At 48.2% G+C, this 22,598-nt stretch overlaps 1 protein-coding gene across 3 annotated transcripts in view; it reads right to left on the bottom strand.

The window, feature by feature from the left end:
• Positions 1-22,598, bottom strand: part of FNBP4 (formin binding protein 4) — a 235,524-nt gene that overhangs the window by 159,437 nt on the left and 53,489 nt on the right. For all 3 annotated transcript variants that reach the window (XM_078684505.1, XM_078684506.1, XM_078684507.1), the window contains 3 exons: positions 15,622-15,726; positions 2,106-2,239; positions 1,047-1,234 (listed from right to left, as the gene is read on the bottom strand). In XM_078684505.1, coding sequence (XP_078540631.1) covers positions 1,047-1,234; positions 2,106-2,239; positions 15,622-15,726 — 427 coding nt within the window. The remainder of the gene's footprint in view (positions 1-1,046; positions 1,235-2,105; positions 2,240-15,621; positions 15,727-22,598) is intronic.

Consider the following 22,598-nt stretch of genomic DNA (forward strand, 5'->3'; position numbering starts at 1 on the left):
TACCGAGCGAGAACAATACCGTCGAAGTCGAAGGCCTTTTGGCCTCTAGAAAAGTTTAGTTTCGATTCCGAAGTTGGTGTAGGAAAAACATCCGAACCCAATGGCGGAAAAAACAATCTGAAGATGGAGAACATGCCCATGCGTACTATTGTCCAGGGGAGTCACCACCTATCTTGTGATACTTCGAAGACTCTTCCAGGACAACAAGGTGCAATCATCCGGACCCAACACTAGGCGGCGATCTATGCACAGAAGAATTCAGCAGCCCACATGCCTTGAACAGGAGATTCCCGCAACCTATGAAGGATGAAAGACGCCGCCCAGCAGAGGAGACTGCAGAGAAAAACTGACTTGGCCCCAGCACTACCCGCCCGTCTGTAGTTTTCAGAGATCCTGAGCTAAAAATCATCTTGTCCTGCAGCCAGTGACCTCCAGAACCCCTGGGAGGACTGACTGCCTTCAAGAAAGACCGGATCACCTGTGAACAGCAGCTCTGTTCAAAAGAAACTCTAAGCAAAGACTCCGAGCCAGCTGAGGACAAAGAAACCAGACGCCTGGAACTACCACTGCCCCAGCCGCATACGGCCAGGGTCCGAGTACACCGTGGGTTGACCGCTCCAGGATTCCCCGATATCACCTGCAGCCTCTGCAAAACATTCGCAACAGAGTTCTGGGATGCTCCCGGACCTGAAATCTATCCCCAATGATTAAAAGTTAGTAATGTTTCAGGACGAAGAGCCACATATTGCTCCTCATGGCATTTAGCAGACCGCCACGAATTTTTTGCACATAATTTGCTCACGTCACGCAGCTGTGACACCACATGAATACAACAAATCCAATGTAGGCCCTGAAAGATTTCTTGCACTGCGGCCTTCTCCAGTGCTGCGTGCACGTTAATTACATCTTTGTAGGCATCAACTGCTACCATTCACAACCATTACTTTTGGTCAAGGGTTTGTTGACAAATATTTGAACGCCCAGACACAAGCTAACAAGATACTGGCTACTGAGAGACAGAAACCTCTAAAACCCCATGTCCTTACCTGCGGGGCTGTTGGTTGGGTCAGGCAGAGGAACGGCCACTTTCGGGGCGGCTTTAGGAGGAGCTGCAGCCTTAGCTTCCGGGGCTGTAGTCACCTCTGGTGCCTCCTCTCCATCCTCGTCTACATCAGGGAACTCCCACTGGGATTCACCTGTCTGTTCATTTAGATAGAAATAACGCCTATGCTCCCTAAAGCACAAGAAAAAGAAAACGTATTTAAGCCTCCTATCCCAGCAGGGAGAAGCACACCTGGCACTCCCCGAAGAGCACGAGACTCTTCAGGGAGCCAGTCACTGATTCACTGCCAAGAACAGATGCACACACAAACTTTAAGACAACAAGGCACACAGCAGGATTGGGGCGCCCTGTGAATAGCTACAGCCCTAGGCTGACAAACAAAGCAGAAAGAAACCAGCTCTGGGGCAATATCAAAACTCAAAAGTGGGTTTGGCCACTTAACAGATGGGAACATTTTCTTATGCAGACTACTGACAGAAAGCTGCCTAGACGAGCAGGCCGCCTACTTCCCAGAGGGACTGCCGAGACCACAGTTAGGATAACAGCAGTGAAAACTAAGTTGTAAAAGGATCTGGGAACTGAAAAATAAGAGCAAAAAATTTAAATTACAAAAAATAATCAAGGCAAATAAAAATCTTAAGATCTGACCTGATGTAGGAGTCTCTTATCTTCATGTTGAGTCACAGCTGCTGCCACGGCGATCCTGTAAACTTCGCTGACGTTACTCGAGAGGTTGAACCTTCCAGAAATCCTGCAAAGCGTACAGAGCTTTCGCAAGCGCTCCCCCCATTCCTGCCCTACACAATCAATTACACCCTGGACAGGAAAAATCTGCTCAGTCCAATCACGAAGCTACTTTTAACATTTACTCATTTGGCTCCAGTATGTGGCTGGCCCAAAGTGTGCGTGTGCGGCAGGCTGGGCCTGGTTAGCACCTCTCTCCAGTCTCCAGACAGAGGATGTCACGGCGTCAGGTGGCGGTGGTCACAAGTCATGTTTGAGAAGTCAAAGGTGAAAGGTGAAAAGGGTAGAAGATGCGTACCTGTCCCAGTGGCAGGACCAGCCCTTTGGAGTGGCGTTAATTTCATACTGTCTTATTTGTTCGGCTGCATCTTGGAGTTTTTGTTTGAGGTAATTTCCGTTGAGTGCTCCTTCTCGCCAATCCGAAATTCGAGTCTAGAAGCAAGCGACAATAAGCAGAATACAGGTGAGATACAATCAATGTACTATCCCTTGAGGCACAGACCTACGTGGAGCACTGGGGGCGGGGAGGGGGGTAGGAGAGGAGGATAGGAGACTAAGGTCGCACGGCCAGAAGAGATGGAAGGATCAAGCTGGCAAATTTACTTTATTTTGTTCTTCATTTATGTGAAGTGAAACGACTGGGAAGGTGTCAGCAACATGGAAAGCACAAGGCGTTGCATACAAAGCATACTACTTACTACTACATCTAAAAACAAAGGAAAGCTTAGGAAAAATGGGTAGCAGAATAAAGAAATCAAACATCAAAAAAGTAGGAATACAAATCCGTAAGTTAGTGTTGGAAGAGGCTGTGAGTGACCAGAACAGACTACCAGTAGCACGACAATTTGGTAACATCTCTGGCTACGAAGTAAATGCCACCAAGACCGAGGTTATGGTGTGGAACAGCGCAGTAACGGGGCTTCCTGTGCAACTCTGTGATAACATGAGATATCTAGGTATAAGAATTGTCAAGGATATCAACGTGATTGCCTCTATTAACTTTACCTTAGTTGCTAAAGAATGTAGGAAATTAATGGGCTCTTGGGGACATCTTCCATTAATGCTCCTGGGTCGGTCAAATTTAGTTAAGATGTCCATTTTACCTAAGTTGACTTTTATTTTTAATAGTGTACCATTATATTTTGATACATCATTAATTGCGAAGATGCAGAGTGACATCACCTCATTTGTCTGGAGGAACAAGAGTGCAAGAATAGCTTGGAGGAAACAGACGTCGCAGGGAGAAGGGTGGTTTGGCTGGTCCAGATCTCCAGATCTATGCTTGGGCCTTTCAGATGACACGCCCGAATGCTACTTAAAACCCCATCAGATCGAGGCATCGGGTTGATGTTTACAACATTACTACAGTGTGAAGGTCTAGGGCAGTTGGGGTTTCTTTTCAAGTTTGGAGACCCCAAATTTTTCAAGAAGATCAAACTGAAGGTGTTGCAGGGCCTAGCAAGAACCTGGTACAATCTCAGAGTCACCACTAAAATAGGTTATCATTCAAACAGATCTCCTATATGGGATCTCCCTGCTCCTCCTGGCTGGGCTAACGACGTACTGATAAGTCCATTAAAAGATGCTGGAATCTCTACATGGGGAGATTGTTTCTGGAAGGGGATATGCTCTCCTGGGAACATTTAGTAAGTATGGTGGGCCCTAATTTTTCTAGATTAAAATGTTTACAAATATCAAGTTGGTCACAAGCACAAACAACTGGGGCTTCTCGTCGCCCTCAATTGCCCCTTGGAGGAAGTAGCCAACTGGAATCTTCTTTAGTTGACAAGACACCTGCACCCAAGGAGGTTTCCTTTTTCTACAACCTAATTTTAGAGGAGATCGACGGGGAATTCCATCTTCCAGACCAGCTGTGGGGCTCCCAGTTGCCTTCTATAAACTTGCATGAACTATGACTAGCTTCCTGTAATGTTCTCTGGGATATTGTCAAACCTGCTTGGCTTCGTAGAAACCATCTGTATACCCTTCACAGGGCTTACTACTCCCCTCAGAGATTGTCTAAATTTTCAAATGGGAGAACCGGTGGCGTGTGCCGGTTGCGGCCAAGTGGCGGCCTCAGACACACATGTTTTAGGATTGCCCACATTTAACATCTTATTGGCAACAAACTAACAACTGCAATAGGCTCCACCGTGAATATAGATCTCCGGCTAGTAATATTCGGAGTAGTGGACAAAAAGCAAAGCCTAACTAACAACCTTTTGTTCTACTCTATGTTGGTGGCCCGACGTGAAAACTGTAAGCGGTGGAAAGAGGCTTCTCCTCAGTCGTTACATGACTGGTGTTCCTCAATGTTACCAATATCAAAAATAGATCTTTCCAGGGCTGGAAAACCAGACAAGAGCTTTTTGGCGGAAACTCGTTTGGTCCCAATAATTTGCGCTGGTTTTTTTTTCCCCCCCCAGTTCCAATGATTACGATGCCATGATATACTCTTTTTGCTATAACATCTTCACCCTTTCCATTAGGCGAATTGGTGGTAACAGCAATGGTGGAAATTGGTTAATGGTAATAATCAGTCCAACAACATACAAGGGGTAAAGATTGGATGGGAAAACGACATTGCTGTAGGGTTTTGACGGATCCGTACATCGACTACACCCCAACCAGTCTTGGACTGAGACAGCATGTCAACTCCCCACATTCCATTCTTCCCTGTTCGTGGGCCTGACAGATTAAGCCATGGTGGAGATGAGGAACAAAACAACAACAACAACAAAAAAACAACAGAACAGACTACCAGTCACACAACTGAGGAAACAAAAGAATTAATCACAGAGGTAGAGGGAGCAATGGGACTGAAAGCAGGCTTTAGCCTGAGGAATGAAAACGGACACGTTTGATAAGGGTAAATCTGAAAGCGTGGCAGTAACTGGGAAAGAGGGAGAATCAAAGAGAATAGGTAAATGAAAAGCCCTAAAATGGAAGTTTTAGTAAGGCTGTGCGTGAATGGAGAAAAGGTACAGAAAAGTAATGGAGTTGGAACGGTGGCAACAACAACTTCTTTGAGACTGCAGGATTGGGGAATGCAACCAACAGGAGCATGGGCGCCGTGCAGCTCTGGGCCGTGTAGGTAACACCGGGGGTGCTTCCTCCAGCTATAGAGATGGGATAAGTGCACTGCTAAAGAGCTGCTTGATGGAGGTGGTCTGGTAGCTATCATTCTCTTCGATCTAGTGCAGCGTTTGACATGGTTAACCTAGCTATCCTTATAAATGAACACAACATAATAACAAACAAAGGACTACTATACTCTTTGCTATCTCTCTATCTTGGCGGCCATCTTAGACTAGTCAACCCTCATTGCTTCACCATGCCTAACGAAGCGGCCATCTTAAGCTAGTCAAAATCTCTACCCTTCCATACACACTTCTTGACTTTTTCACCCACACCTCCCTGGCACACACCATAGCTCTTTTCCTACACCTACCCACACAGCCCCCCTCATCTACCTCTTCCCCTTCGTCCAACATGGAACCCACGGGCAAACACACATATAAAATTAATTACCCCCCAGAGCACTCCAAAAAAAAGCAAAACGTTTTAAACAACTTCTTAAAGTCCCACCCTGAAACCCCCTTTTTAGACAACTACTTCTCTCTTATCAATGGAGCTAAGAACACTGATATCATTCTATACACTATACGCAGAGCACAATGGAGAAAAGCATTCTTCACCCTACTCACCATCTCGACCACCAGGAAAACTGCCCATGGCATAACACTTTCCACCACACCATCCCAACTCTACCCAGCTAGAGCAACCATCCCTATCTACAACAACGGCACTATCTTAATTCAATCCACAGACAGAAACCTTGACCTATTTGACAACCTGTTCCCCACTTTCAAAGAATACATCTCCAACCCTCAGATCCCACACCATCCGGCCTCCAATCCCAACATCCTCGACTGCACAGAACCTCCTATCACTAACACGCACCTCCTCCCTCCCCCAAGTACTCTACTCTATCACCCCCCCCCCGGCTACAGACACTTCACACTCCTCAATCCCAGACGCGGATCTCCCCTCCTCCACCAACACCCCCACCCCCACCACCCCACCCCACATAACCAGCACCCCACACTTCCGACTACCTTCTCAGAACAACCCACCTCCCCTGACTGCACCCCACACAACATGACTCTCTCCAACCCATCTCCCCCCCACTCTTTGCCCTCCCGCCACTCCTAGCCCTCACTCTTCCCTCAACCTCTCCCCCCACTCTCACTCCCCACTACCACACAGTCACCCCGCAACCCCCAGCCTCCACACTTCCCCCAATTGCCCTACCCCTCCTATCACTGATTCCCTGTCCAATAACACCAACACCATCATTAATACTTTCACTCCCCTCCTTCCCAACCTCCCTACCTACCCGAATATCAACACACTCACTAACACCTCCAACTCCAACCACTTCACTAACACCCCCACCCCCCCCCTACTCCAGTAACTTAGACAGCTGCACTCCTTCAGTGCCCACCCCCAACTCCTTACCCAACCCCACGCTGGATATGATTATGTCCACCCAACTCCAAGTGAAAGAAGAACTCCACACCCTCAAAGAGTTACTCCTCACACACCCCAGACACCCCCTTCACACCACCACTTCTCCACCCAACATATCCCCCTCACATCCTACTCACCCCCCACATTGGACCTCTATCCCCTCTCGCATTACCTCCAACTGCCCCCGACGCACTATCAATACACTTTCGGACCTCGACATACACACCCTACTCCGCACATATGTCCCGGTTCGCCAAAACCTCTTAGCCACCACACACCTGTAAATTCCTACGATTCTCCCCAACCCCCTCAGGCACCCCACGCAAAACAACAGAGGCTCCGTCCCCAACAACCTCACAAAAGACCCCCTCACTCTAGATCCCTCCTCCTCCCTCTGCACCCCCAGACTCAAATGCACTCTTTTCAACTGCAGATCGGCCCAAAGACACTCCTCGGAGGTCGCTGATCTCATCATTACTTTGAACCTTGACCTAGCCATCCTAACTGAAACATGGTTAACTGAATCTTTCACGCCTATCATGGATATCCTAGTCCCCCCACCCCCCAACTACTGCATCATTAGACTTGACAGGTCCAGCAAGACAGGCGGTGGAATCGCATGCATTTACAGGAGCAACCGGTCAGTTAATAAAGTCACCGCCCCCTCTCTTACCTCCTGTGAATACATCTGCCTTGATGTCATCAGCGAAAACAAACCTGTATGTTCACTACACATCATCTACCACCCACCTGGGGACAACCTCACCGTCTCCCAACAACTCATGGACACAATCTCAACCAATTCAGGACGGCAAAACACTCAAATTTTCCTTGGTGATTACAATCTTCACTGGAATGATTGCAGTGACTCATTGGTAAATAGCCTCAAAAACTTCCTTAACGCTTTTGACCTCACCCAAATATGCAACAGTCCGACCCATGACAAAGGCTCTATCCTCGACCTTATCATCTCCAAAGAAGGCACTATTTAACTTGATTCAATACAACCCTGTGACTGGTCAGATCACCATATTGTCACATTCTTCATCAATGAAAAAGTTAAACTTAACCCGGTTCAATCCTCCAAGCCCAAAGTTTGGAAAAGAGACCTGAAGAAACTCAACCCAAACTCTTTACCCCCTATCAGCTGCAATCTCCAACCTCCCCCTACCGGCGTTACTGACGTTCAATACTTAACTGACCGCTATCTCAACGCTAGGACCTCAATAATCAATGAGGCTGCACCGATGCAACTGAAAAGAGTCTCCACTAAGATCTCCAACCCTTGGTACGACGGGAGTCTCAATGAAGATAGACGGGCCATGCGAATGGCAGAGCGCACCTGGAGATCTGCTCCCTCGGCACTGCACCTAAAAATTCTGAAGAAAAAGAGAAACGCCTACTTCAGGAAAATAAAACGCTCAAAATCAGATTTCTTCAGGCTCCAGCTCGACCAAGCAAAAAACCGTCCAAGAAAACTGTTTGAGCTAATCAGAACACAAGCCAAGGAACAACCCCAATCAGTCGGCACTCTGGGCGAAGCACCCTCCTGTGAAGACTTCTCTGCTTTCTTTAACCAAAAAACTGACAACATAAGGAGCGATCTCCTCATTGACGCAAGCCTTTACTCCAAACCCTACTGCATAACACCCATTGAACCAAAAAACAATGCTACATGGTCATCCTTTGACACTTACTCTGAAGTAGAAATTGACAGAGTACTCAGCACCTTGAAACCATCCAATCACCTCACTGACCCTCTTCCTGCCAGCGCTGTAAAAGACTTCACCCCTTTGCTCCTCCCACTCTGGACTAAAATTATCAACAGCTCACTTCAACAAGGAACCATCCCTGACTCCCTCAAAGTTGGACAAGTTACACCTTTACTAAAGAAACCAACAGCAGACCTCACCGATCTAAATAATTACCGTCCTATTACCAACATTCCCACTCTCGCCAAACTGTTGGAAAAATGCGTACAACTGCAATTGACTAAACACATTGATCAGTTTGATCTCCTCAACCCTCAATCAGGCTTCCGAGCAGGACACAGCACAGAAACTGCTATGACTCACATAATCGACGACGCACTTCAAATCCTAGACCAAAACGACACCTGCCTCCTCATCCTTCTTGATCTCTCTTCAGCATTCGACACTGTTAAACATGAGAACTTACTCGAACTCTTAAACACAAGAATGGGTCTTTCTGGGACTGTTCTCCAGTGGTTCACTTCCTTTCTACACAACCGGTCTCAGAAATTCAAGAGCAACAACTTGATGTCCTCTCCAGTACCTGTATCGTTAGGTGTCCCCCAAGGATCCTCCCTATCCCCAACTTTGTTCAACCTAGTTATGGGACCTCTCACCACCCTGCTACAAGCATCCAATGTACATTTTCACATGTACGCCGATGACACTCAACTATATCTCAAATTACAATCCCCCAAAGACATTATGCTTCTGAACTCAACGATCAGAAACACCCAATCCTGGCTTGCCGATAATCACCTCAAACTCAATGCTATGAAGACTGAGTTCCTCCTAATCTCACCTCCTGCGAAAATCTCTACCACTCAAACTTGGCTTAAGCATCTAACTGCACTCAATGTACAACCGACCATCGTGGATTCAGCAAAATCTTTAGGCATAACACTTGACGCCAATCTCAACATGCAGCAGCATATCAGCAAAGCAACTAAGGGAGCGAACTTCCAAATAAATACCTTGAGGAAACTTAAACCCTTCCTTCCAGCCAAAGACTTCCAAACTGCAGTACAAGCACTAGTAATCCTGCGAATTGAATACGGCAGCTCCGCCCTCTGCGGTCTCCCCCTAACTACTACCGCACCTTAAGAGCTTCTCTGAACGCTGCAGCGAGACTCATCACTGGGTCAAAAAAGCACTCCCATATTTCCCCTGACTTTAAATCCCTGAACTGGCTGCCTTTTGAAGCCAGAATACAGCTGAAAATTGCCTGCATGACGCACAAGGCTATCCACCTGAACTCACCCGGCTACCTCACTCAGAAGCTGACAATTTCTGGCGGGCCCAGAACTACCAGAAGCACAAACAATCTCCTGCTGAAGCCTTGAAGATTCCGGAAGGAAAAAACTTACAAACGCTCCTTCTCAGGAATGGCGCCCAGGATCTGGAACGCACTCCCTCCTGAAACCAGGCTCATCCTCTCCACTACTCTTTTTAAGAAAGAAGTAAAAGCTATCCTCATGGCTAAATACACTTGAACTATTACTTTGGACCTTTTAAGACTCTGCGTCGATCTGTACTACTTGTTTGATCTCTTTGCCCATTTGTATTACTTGTATTATTGACTTACCTGATTGTCCATGCTCCCTCTTATTTGTACTATTTGTATTACTGACTTACCTGCCTAACTATGCTCCCTCGTGTACCTACCCTACCACTCACTTATTACCTACAATTACGCTATGCCCAAATGCCTGTTAGGCACTCTCCTGTTCCTACCCCTTGCCTTTGTAAAGCGCTCTGATATCTGCAAAGATCTTGTTCGCGCTATATAAAACTTTCAAAATAAAAAATAAAATAAACAACAATAGTTTCCAGTGTGGACTATACGCAATTGGTTCTCTCCCCCACTCAGAATCACATCCATGGGCCCTTGTCTAGAAAAGGTGGATACCAGGATAAACAGTTACCATCTGAAACCAAATGGTAATAAAACTGAACTCTTGGTCCTCGTTAACACCTATCCTTCAATGGATTTAGGCCGGAAAAACAGCCTTTGACACCCTCCCCGAACTACCCCCCCACCCCCACCCCTTCCCCTTCCCCTTCCCCTTCCCCTCACCTCCCCATCCAAAAACTGCCCTAAAAAGCCTGGGAGTCTGGTTGGAGGACTCCCTTAATGGGGTATCGACAGCAGCAAAGCTGGCGAGAACCTGTTTTGGCATTCCCAGGATGCTCAGAAAAATTATTTATATGCTTCCTCTCCCTCCAAGAGACTTGTAGTCCAGGCCCGTATACTGGCTTGATTAGACTATAAAAATCCTCTCTAAGACGAGCCCCAAACAAGACATTACATAAATTACAGACTGTGCAGAACGCAGCTGCCAGAGTTCTGCACAATGTTACTAGACATCATTCTGCCCCAGTCAAAGCCTCAAGGCTCTTCATTGGCTCCCAGTGGCAGAGCGAATCAAAATTAAATCTCTGCATCCCCACAGGGCCCTCTTGGAAAATGGCCCACTGATCACAAAAGACGACGCTCCGCAGAGGAGACTGCAGAGAACACCTTACTTGGCCCCAGCCCTACCGGCCCGTCTGCAGTTTCCAGAGATCCTGCGCCAAAAATAGTCTTGTCCTGCAGCCAGCGACCTCCAGAACCCCTGGGAGGACTGACTGCCTTTAACAAAGACCGGATCTCCTGTGAACAGCAGCTCTGTTCAGAGGAAACACCAAAGAAAGACTACGAGCCCGCTGAGGACAAACAAACTGGACACCTGGAACCACCACTTCACCCATCGAATACGGCCCGAGTGAGAGTGGCCCTCCAGTCCCAGCGAGGTCCCCCAGCTCTCCAGAGCCCGAGTCCACCGTGGGTGGACCCCTCCAGGACTCCCCAACGTCACCTGCAGCCTTTGCACGGAGACGCTACCCTATCTCCCAACCACAAATTGCCCAGGAAGGTGAAATCCGACCAAAAGACACCCCAGCATCCAGCTGTCCTGCGCCCTGGAGAAAAGAACCAGAGGTGCCCCTACGTCCCGAGCCCTCCAACTTATGTGCCTAGCTACAAACTACTTGGTAACCAGGCACAAAAAAGGGGGGTGGGGGTACTGGCGCACTACAGACAAATCAGGCTATATAACAAACAAATATTCAATGACGGTGCTCCAATGGGAGAGAGGTTAGTTACCAATTTAACCTCATAATGCCCCACAATGAAGGGGGTACAACAGATACAAAAGGTCCACCCAGAGCACAGGTTAATAATTATTTCAGAGTCTAATAATTATATTCAAATCTTGCAGTGTCATTCCAAAATTCAGTAGTTTTATTGATGGTATTTCCACAGCTTGATGAAGTAGGTTGTCACAAACAGCCAACACGTGTTTCGTCGTGCGGAGTTACGCACAGTTGACTTCTGCACGCCAATAGATTTGTATGGAGGACGGGAAACCACGCGTGGAACAGTCATGGACTCGTGATCTTTCTGGGCATTTACAGTACTCTTTTCTCACTGGTTGGATTCTGATGCACCATTTTCTAGATTTATGTGCGGCTGCGCCGGATACATATAGCGTGTGGAGCACATGTATGTGAAACGCATAATACTATCCTTGGAATACCTACCAGAACCTTACTTGCATTGATTGATATAGTAAGTCAGAAGGTTATTCTATAGACTGCTGTCTAAATCTTCGGCCCTGAAAAAGTTAATAGTGCGTAACTCCGCACAACGAAACACGTGTTGGCTGTTTGTGGCATTATACTTCAAGCTGTGGAAATACCATCAATAAAACTACTGAATTTTGGAACGACACTGCACGATTTGAATATAATTATTGGACTCTGAAATAATTATTAAAGTGTGCTCAGGGTGGACTTTTGTATAACCTATCTGCGTAACTGTTGATTCCTCCCAGAACTCTTCCTGGACAGAGCCTGCAGCTGAAAACCAAAACCGGGAATCCCCATTAAAAACAGGGCACCAGACGCCAAAACTGCACCCTCCTGCCCCGGAGTTGCTTCAGGTGCGCTAAACCAGACCCCCCTTTACCCTGAGCCTAAAACCAAGAGCTTTGTTCCCACGACCCTGTGGTCTGCTCGTCAGCGGCCACCAACCGGAGGCCCCTATACTCCATGGAGAAACATTGGGCCTCTGCACCCGGCTGCCCTAGTGCTGCTGGTGGTCCCTCGAGTGCCAACCTGAACCTTGGTTCTAACTCCCCCAAAACTCCAATCCTAAAGGCGTTTTACTCACCTGTAACTTAATGTTTTTCCCATAGGACCGAGTGTTCATCTGTCTCGTTCTGCATAAAAAGTAACCTATTGCTGGCACAAGAGTTAACCTGATTACACATGTCCAGTGTTGTGTAAACTGTTAGGTGTGCATTTCATACTAAAAGCATTTTTGAACAGTTTGCAAATTCCTTTCTCGTTTGAAAAAGTAATCTGAATGTTCCTACAAAACCAGTACTTATTGCATTTTAAAAAGTCACATTGTATGTAGTTTAACTTGCTTGCTACAAGCAAATCTTGGTTCTAGAATTAAAACATAACTTTTTATACAAACCATTTGGCCTGGAGTTCAGTTCTTGATTGTGTGAATTCATTTGCTGAGTGTGTACCACAAATGCTTTACATTGTCCTCTGATACTGCCTTACTGCTCGGCCACACGACCACGAATGAGTAAGGTATGATCTACTTTAGCCTCTGTGTACCTTTGGGGATCCCCTGGACTGTGCACACTATACCTTACTTGAATCAGACATACTTGAATGATTTTCTTCCAATGCCTGAATATATACAAATATACCTGCTATTTTTGGACATTGGTGTGGATCTCCTTCGAGTCGTGTGTCATTTATTGGCTGTTGTGTGTATTTGCAGTTGTCAACCACAGAGCACTATGGGATTGCCACAGGAAGCCCTGGTCCACTCTTAAGGGAACCCCTGGACTCTACACTATGCATCTCATTTTTTAGATCATAACGAGCCACTCTGTGATGGAGACCAATAGCTGGATCAGCCCGGAGGTCCTCCATGCTTAAGAAGCAGGAAGGAGCCACCACCAGGTAATGACCTGACAAAAAAGAAGAAATCAGTCACTTCACTACTGAGCTGGAGATCGAGCTGGAAAAAGTGCTTTACAATGGAACGTCAGGCAGAGATACAATAAACAAGGTGGCACAGTCTCCACCATCTAGAATCGATAGACGTTAGCTCTGTTACGGAGACTAGAGCAGTTTCAGTGCTATAGAGTGCCCTGAATCTCGATTGAGATTCGAAGTTGGTAGGTGTTCAAAAGCTGGAGGGTATACAGCCTTTTCCATAATCTTTGCAATTAGTAAACGTCACATAAGGCAGACGTTCGCCGTCACCGTGGGATCTGCAGATGGCATCATTAATGGAGGAACCAAGGGTATCCGTTTCTATGACAAAGGAACTATAGGAGAACCATTGGATCGTTTAAAAACGAATATAATTGCGGTCCAATGAAATATCGACCCCATATCAAAATGAAGAGGGGACGGATCGTCTGGTGCCCCTGAGGTACAAATTTTAAGCTAGTTATGAAAGTGATCTGGCTCAGCCCGGGAGGTACATTTGCTGAAAATTACTCAATTTTATAGTGAAATTAAAAAGTTGGTTCTGTATACATTTGTGATAAGGGGCCTCTCTTGCATGGTTAGCCCCCACTCTTTGCCTGGTTTTGATGCGGTTTCAAATGTAGTGCACAGGGTCCCTACCATCCAGGTGCTCTGTGCCAGTGCTCCTTCCCTAAATCAAACTCTAAATTAGTACTTCTGCCGCCTGTAAGCCCCTAGTAAGTGGTACCCTGGGTACCTGGGAGCTGAGGATGGTCCTTTGGGACCCCCCCCAACCCACATTGGAACCGTGCCACTGCCCTTGCAGCCTGTATGCCCCTGTGAGGGAGAAAACGACAGTCGACATGGCACCGTCTGGGTGCCATGCCAGCTAACACTGCTTGGCAGCATAGGTAAGCCACCCCTCTACCAGGCCTCACAGACCAAAGGCAGGGTGCACTATACTTCAGGTGAGGGCATAGCTGCATGAGCAGTACCTATGCCACGGCAGTGGGTTGTAGGCTTTAACACATGGATGTGTGCCATGTCGACTTCACTTTGCTCAGCACCAAAACACGCAGCCTGCAAAGGCAGTGTGTGTGTGTGTGTCAGGGCACCGGGCCCCTACGGGTGGCACAATAAGTGCTGCAGCCCTTAGGAGTCTTCCCTGGTCACAGTGCCCTTGCTACCTTTTACAAGGGACTGACCTGTGGCCAAAGAGTGCCAATTGGGTTTTGCAACAGAACATAGGCCTTGGGTCCCTGGTTGGCAGGAACAGATGGCACACTTAGTCCAACAGCATCAATATTAGGCAAAAAGTGGGGGGCAACCATGCAAAAAGGGGCACTTTCCTACATTCACTGCCTAATTTTTGCAGTTGTACTTTACGCGCAAGGACAGTGCACATCCACAGGGTTGTGCGCAGTAAAAATGAGCCTGGGAGCATGGAAAAACTGAGAAACAAAACAAATGTGTGCATTCTTCTTTCTTGATGTGTACACAGGGCTTTGTGTCAAACACGCAGCCTGCAGTGGCAGTCATGCATGTGCTTGGTGTGGGGCCCCTTAGGATGGTACAATTCGTGCTGCAGCCCTTAGGGACCCTCTTTAGTACCCCGGGCCCTTGGTACTGGGGTACTGTTTACTAGCGACTTGCAGAGGGTGCTGAAGGTATCGCCAATTTGGGGGGAGGGAGGGCGGTACAGTTTTTTGGAAAGCGATGGCACGGGGACCTGGTTAGCAGGGACCCAGTGCACTTCCAGTCAAAATCACATCAATGACCAGGCAAAAGGTGGGGGTGACCAAGTCAAAAAGGAGCACTTTCCTACCTGAAAGGATGGTGCCACATTATCGGATAAATAGTGAGAAGGAATGATAGGTTAGAGACAAACAAGGCTACATGAAGGTATTTACAATGGCAAATATTTCCTTAGTGAAGTTTGAAGGGGCAAGCTTAGCATAATATGTAGCTCAAGCTCTCTAACGAGCTTGAAGTAGTTTAGCGCAATCTTTTTGATATCTTTTGAACCTTGTTTGCACTTAGTTCATATACGTTTGAACGCTTGATAGTGCAAACCACGAAGCGATAGGAGTGTACTGAAAGGATAAAGTACAAATCTGCTGCTGCGACCCATTAATTAAAAGTCGAATCATGATCATCTTCCTTCCCTGAAACCAGGAGGGCAGCAGCAGATCAAATCAAAGGAAACCAGGCTGGGGAATAAATATTTGGAGGAACACATTCCTTGTTTGGTCAAATACTCAGACGGTCTAAAAAATAAAGTCCTGATCCAACTACTATCTACTACAGAACCTGAAAAATCACATACACCAATGAGGAGAGAGGCTCAAATGGAGAAGAAAAAAACCCACAGAAGGTTGATAAAGAGGGGCAGGATAGACAGGATGTGAAACCCCTTGTGCTACGGATAGCAGATTACACAAATGTCATTGCGACACTACTGGCAACAAACCATGCAGTACATCTCACCTCAGTCTGGAACAGCAGCACGTGGAAGTTGGACACAGACTGCCGGTTTATACCCAGGAACTCGAGTTTACTTGTGAGAATATTGGCAAGCTCACCGATCTGAAACTGGCAGAAAAGAAACAAGGCGCATAGTGATCAGAGAGCAGTTCTGAACACAGCGTAACACTACATTCAATCACATACAGCCCCTGTGACGGAGAAAAGCACCACCTCCCTCGTCATGAAGCCAATCCTCCCCCCTCGCACCATTTCAGGTCATTAATGTGCAATAACTCCCAGAAGTGAGGTCATTCTTTGGCTCTGGCTTCATAGTACAGCTGTCGGAGAGAACTACATGGATTGGCTTCCACTTCACCCAGGAGAATCTCTCACCTCATGCCCCTGGCTGTTTGGTGTGTACCACAAAGATGAAAGAAAGTTCAAACACAAACACCACAAAGAAAGTGCAAACACTCAATTTTATACGTAAAATACGAAGAAAAAAAAATTCAACAGGGAGCAAGAGAGATTAATTTTTAAGACTTAGGTGAAAATAGCGCCAAATATCACAAAGCGCAAATTACAGTCTATAGAAGTAGTGGGCTGGAAGCTAGGAGGAATTTGAGGCAGACCGTAATGAAGCCCTCGATGGTTGATTTGGTTGCAGCGATAGTTTAAGTCCCAATGCTGGAAGTTATTTTGTGGCCACTGATGAAACTCTAGGCCCAGCCCTGGAACTGAAGGCAGGACACTTGAAAGAGGCTGGGACGGCTTCTGGCTCCTGGGGATTTCTCACTGATAATATTGTAAGTCCGAGCACAGAACGGGCCAGAGCCCATTTTTGGGAAGTGATGGAAGCCTTGAAGGATTAGTTACTTACCTGTAATCCTAATTCTCATCCAGGGGATACTCAAAGTCATAATCTATGAATAACCCCCGCCTATGTGCGGGATCCTGGAGCATGTAGAAAATACATATAAAAAAAAATATACAAGGGCTGCAAAGCCCGAAACACGTCATGGTTGGTTGGTTCATGAAAAAACTGAAAAAATAAACTTACCTGGAAAGAAGTTGTGGTCTGTCTCCTGCTTCGCCGGTCCTGAGGGATTGGAGGTGGTATTGCGGAGTTCCTGCTGAATATATATATATATATATATATATATATATATATATATATATATATATATATATATTGTTGCAAAGTCATCCTGTGCCCTGGGCACCCCCCAACTTTTTGCTGACTGGAACTGGTGGTAACTGACTCTCTGACTGACCCTGGGCTCTGTTTAACCAGGGCCAAGCTAAAAGGAACACATTAGAACACAGTTAAAACACCCAACATACACTAGGGTACACTATAGTATGGTGGGGTACCCCTGTAGTTGGCATGACCTACCACCTAAGCCCCTAGTATGTAATAGGGCAGGGGATTGAAACTACCTAGAAGTCTCCAGTATCCTGGGGCATGGCAGTTTAGAGGCCAGCAGATTCTCTGCACCAGCATGTGTGCAGTGCTGAAGCCTGAGGTCAGTTTAAACCCTAAATTGTGCCCCAAACTCGACTTTGGGGGTAGGGGCCCTTAAAAATTAAAAACCTACAATGTTTATGCATATTAGGGACCCCCAGGATCCCCCCTAGGTATCCCAGGGGTGGGGGGTCAGTTATCTATAAGGAGCGCCCTTATAAAATGAGTTTTTAGAAGCCTGGGTTAAGTGAAATTTTACATTTCAGTCCCCACATTGTCTTAAAGAGGTGCTCAAATTCGACTTTGATGCTGGAAGAATTGGGTAAGGGTGATCTGCAATATTTCTGCAGATTCAGAATCCCTGAAGTCTCCCCATGTTGCACAGGGGGTGGGGGTCCGGTAGAAATTTGGGAAATACTTATAAAATATGGTTTTATAAGCCCTGGTGCTACAAAAGTGGCGCAAGTCATTTTCCCCATTGCGAACCACATGGCCCATAGGTTAACATGGTAGGAAGTGATTGATTAATAAATATTGATAGGAGAGGACTAGCCGGACCATTCAAAGACTTTTTTTTTTTTTTTTTTTTAAACATTTGTAGAGCGCAACGTCCACCGAGCGGTTTCTTGGCGCTAACAAGGTCCGGTTCACTGAGGATTGCAGGGGTAAGCAAGTTTATAAAAGGAAGGCCTGTCTAAACAGGAACGTTTTGAGATCCTTTCGAAAAGAGACATAGTGGGTGGCAAAACGTAGGTGATCAGGCAGAGAGTTCCACAAAGCAGGGGCCAGGGTGGAAAAATTGGCACCACCCCACTTTTTCCGCTTAAAACGGGGGGTTTGGAGGAAAGCTTTGGAGGAGGACCGGAGCTCTCTGGAGGGAACATAGTCGCTAATCAGCGAAGCGATGAAGGCCGGGGCAGTACCTTGCCGGGCCTGGAAGGTCATACAGGCGGTCTTAAAGAGGGAGCGCTCCCTGATAGGCAGCCAGTGGAGCTCCCTAAGAAGGGGGGAGGAGTGATGGTAACGTGGGAGACCGTAGATAAGCCGGGCCGCGTGGTTCTGCACCACCTGGAGCCTCCGTAAGCTGTATGCCGGAATGCCATTATAAAGGGCATTGGCGTAATCCAGCCGTGAGATTACCAATGCGGCCATGATCAGTTTGAGAGCCTGGGGGGAGAAAAAACGGGAAACAATACGGATTGTCCGAAGGGTGAGGAAGCAAGAGGAAACTACGGAACTGATTTGGGAGTGAAGAGTGAGGTGACTGTTCATTTTCACTCCCAGTGTTTTTACTGTGGCTGAAGGGGTAGGGGCGGGACCAAGAGAGGGGGGCCAAAAGTGGGGGTTCCAGGGACTGGATGAACCACCAGTGAGAACCAGCTCGGTCTTCTTTGGGTTCAATTTGAGGTGGTTGTGGTTCATCCAATCCCTGATGAAAATCATAATGGACTGAAAATTAGAAACAGAGAGAGAGGAAGAAGACAGGTCGAAGATGAGCTGGAGGTCATCTGCATAATTAAATACAGTGACCTCCAGCTGCTGAAGAGCGAAAATAAGAGGGGAGATGTAAAGGTTGAAAAGTAAGGGGGAAAGGGAAGAACCTTGGGGGACACCACAAGTGACGGGGAGTGGGGTGGTCGTGAAGGCTCCCAGCCGAACCGCCTGGGTACGGTCCCTCAGAAAGGAGGAAAGCCAAACCAGGGCTGTTCCCTGGATTCCGGCCGCCTTGACACGGGACAAGAGGATGTTATGGTCAACCGTGTCAAAAGCGGCGGAGAGGTCCAGGAGCACCAGCGCCTGGTGTTGGTTGTGATCCATTCCCTTCCTGAGTTCATCTAGGACCGATACCACGACTGATTCGGTCGAGTGCCTGGGACGAAAGCCAGCCTGGCGGGAAGCCAGCCCCCCATTTGCCTCTACGTGGGCACTGAGTACCGCGGTGACGTGGCGCTCTAGTACCTTGGCTAAATAGGGCAGTAGGGAGATGGGGCGATAATTGGCTGAGATGGTTGGGTCCGCGCCAGGCTTTTTCAGTATGGGCACTATGGTGGCAGCTTTGAGTGCGGGTGTCACGACTCCCTGGGCCAGAGAGTTGTTCAGGACAGTGACAGGGGGTTCAGGGCAGCAGGAGTAAATTTGCTGCAGAATGCGTGCAGGGCAGACATCTGCAGGGGAGCCCGATTTAACCTTAGGTAGAATCTCCAAGAACACTTCCTGGGTAAGGGGGGGAATAGAGGTAAGACAACTTGGGACGGTCTGAGGGGGAAGATCGACGAAGGCAGATGAAGGGGGAGGGATGTTAGCCTTGATGGTAATAATCTTGTCTAGGAAATATGAGTTAAGTTGGGTACATAAAGACTGGGATGGAGGAATTTGGGGTGAGGCTCTGTCAGAGAAGGCTAGATCATTCACAATGTTGAAGATCTCCCTGGGCTTGTTTTCGGCTGACGTGATTTTGGTGGAAAAATAGGCGGTTTTGGCATCAAGGATTGCCGTTTTATATTTGGCAAGTGCAGAGAGGTAGAGGGTTTTTAATGAAGGACAATAGTCCTTCCTCCAGTGTCTCTCTGCTTGACGAACGGTCAATTTAAGTTCTTTTAAGTTGCCATCAAACCATCTATTAGAATCCTTGGGTCGACGGATGGAAATACGGCGCAAGGGGGCTTCAGAGTCACAGCCTCTGGCTAGCCAGGCATTAATTGCCTCGGCTTGAGAGTTTGACGAGAGGCCAGCAAGGGTTGGAGGGGAATTCCGGAGCAGGGAGGTCAAAGCAGGGAGGTCAACTCTATTCCAATTTCTGGCCCATGTGTTTTTGGGGCGTGGGATTTTCGGCGCTGGTTCAATTAAGATGAAAAAGGAAATGAGGTCATGATCCGACCAGGGGCAGGGAGAGACAGTCACCGGGGAAATTGGGAGGTTGAGGGACCATACCTGGTCGAGAATGTGACCGTGAGAATGGGTGGGAACCGAAATATGCGGCACCAAGTTCAGGGAGAGCAGAGAATCTGTGAATTCCTTCGAAGTGGCGCACTCGGAAGGGTCGGAAGGCCAGTAATTAAAATCACCGAGGACCAGGATCGAAGCGTAGTTGACCACCAGGGTGGCCAGTAGGTCCTGGAACGCAGGTAGGAATAGGGGCGAGGGCTGGGGTGGGCGATACATCAAGAGGCAAGTGATGGGGGGAGAGAAATAAAGGGATCGGGCAACAAGGAATTCAGAGGAGGAAATAGGGGAAGATGGAAGGATCTGAAAATTAAAGTCCGCCCGGGCAATCAATGCCACACCACCGCCTGTCCTGCCCGCCGGGCGGTCAGTGCGTAGGGCAACATAGGTAGGGGGAAGGGTGGCCAGGAGAACGGGGAGGGACGAGTCACAAAACCAGGTCTCGGTCAAGAGCAATAGATCCGGTTTCTCAGAGTCGAGGAGGACGGATAGCTCATGGTGGTGTTTGACCGCAGATCTGGTATTGAGTAAGATGACAGATAGCGGAGGAGTAGAGGGAGGGGGGTCAGGTACGGAGGGGCAAAGCAGCGGTGGGGCCGGCAATGGCGGCAGCGGTATAGAGGTAGAAGAGGGAGTGAGTTTTAACGATGCAATGTGCTTTCCGATGGATTCAGAGAGTGGCCAGTGGCCCTGGAGAGAGGTCAGCTCCTCAGAGGAGTAGCACATAAAATTGGCATGGGGACGTGCCCCTAGCCCCGTCCGGCCGCGGACGGGCGCAGACGGGCTTGCCTTAGGCGCGCCTTCGGCGCGCAAACGGCGCGCCCGCTGCGCACGTCCGCTGCGCGTTCTGGGGTTGCACATTAAAATAGGGGATCTCTAGGGCGGGTAGGGGGCGTGGCCTCCGGGTGGGCGTGGCCAGGCGCCAAGGAAGCGGCGTGGAGGGTGACACGTGAGCGCTGGATCCGCTACACGGCGCCCTCGGGGGGTAAAGTGCAAGCAGCAATCAGGTAGGCTTCATAAAACACAGGAAATACACAAAATACACTTTTAAAATCAAGCTCCCGGCTGTTTTGCCTCAGGAGTACGAACCAACTGAGCGCTTGTGTGACAGCGCTTTAAGTAGGGCGGGTAGGGGGCGTGGCCTCCGGGTGGGCGTGGCCAGGCGCCAAGGAAGCGGCGTGGAGGGTGACACGTGAGCGCTGGATCCGCTACACGGCGCCCTCGGGGGGTAAAGTGCAAAGTGCAAGCAGCAATCAGGTAGGCTTCATAAAACACAGGAAATACACAAAATACACTTTTAAAATCAAGCTCCCGGCTGTTTTGCCTCAGGAGTACGAACCAACTGAGCGCTTGTGTGTCAGCGCTTTAAGTAGGGCGGGTAGGGGGCGTGGCCTCCGGGTGGGCGTGGCCAGGCGCCAAGGAAGCGGCGTGGAGGGTGACACGTGAGCGCTGAATCCGCTACACGGCGCCCTCGGGGGGTAAAGTGCAAAGTGCAAGCAGCAATCAGGTAGGCTTCATAAAACACAGGAAATACACAAAATACACTTTAAAATCAAGCTCCCGGCTGTTTTGCCTCAGGAGTACGAACCAACTGAGCGCTTGTGTGTCAGCGCTTTAAGTAGGGCGGGTAGGGGGCGTGGCCTCCGGGTGGGCGTGGCCAGGCGCCAAGGAAGCGGCGTGGAGGGTGACACGTGAGCGCTGGATCCGCTACACGGCGCCCTCGGGGGGTAAAGTGCAAAGTGCAAGCAGCAATCAGGTAGGCTTCATAAAACACAGGAAATACACAAAATACACTTTTAAAATCAAGCTCCCGGCTGTTTTGCCTCAGGAGTACGAACCAACTGAGCGCTTGTGTGTCAGCGCTTTAAGTAGGGCGGGTAGGGGGCGTGGCCTCCGGGTGGGCGTGGCCAGGCGCCAAGGAAGCGGCGTGGAGGGTGACACGTGAGCGCTGGATCCGCTACACGGCGCCCTCGGGGGGGTAAAGTGCAAAGTGCAAGCAGCAATCAGGTAGGCTTCATAAAACACAGGAAATACACAAAATACACTTTTAAAATCAAGCTCCCGGCTGTTTTGCCTCAGGAGTACGAATGGTCGTAGTAAATCCAACAATATTATATTGTTGATTTTCTCCTAAAGTGTACATACAATAAGTTATGAGACTTTCTTGTTTGTAAGTCCAAATTCAGCCTTTCAGTGGTCTGCCCTGATTGGTCAGAGTTAAGTGGATTAGCCAGGCTGCTGGGAGGGCAGTGATCTGTTCTATAGGAATGCCGGGCCAGGAGGTGGCGTCGTACACTACGCTCTTCAAAGGCAAGAGAGGAGGCCTGGGTTTTAGTCCACAATGACAGTCGTGCCCCAGAGTCAGGGCTAGGCTTAAGAAAGGAATTTGCAGATGTTACTGGGATGGTCCATGGAAATGAGATATCCCAGGGGGTGTGTTTAGCCAGCTCTTACCTCCTTGCTGGAAAATCAGCCATTATGGATTTGGAAGGATGATGCATTCTGGGCCAAACTAATGACACACTCCACAGGATGTGGTCATAACTGTAAATGTAAATGTAAATGTACAGGAATTTATATAGCGCAAATC

This window comes from Lissotriton helveticus, chromosome 3_2 (assembly GCF_964261635.1).
Source record: "Lissotriton helveticus chromosome 3_2, aLisHel1.1, whole genome shotgun sequence".
NCBI classification, from domain to species: Eukaryota; Metazoa; Chordata; class Amphibia; order Caudata; family Salamandridae; genus Lissotriton; species Lissotriton helveticus.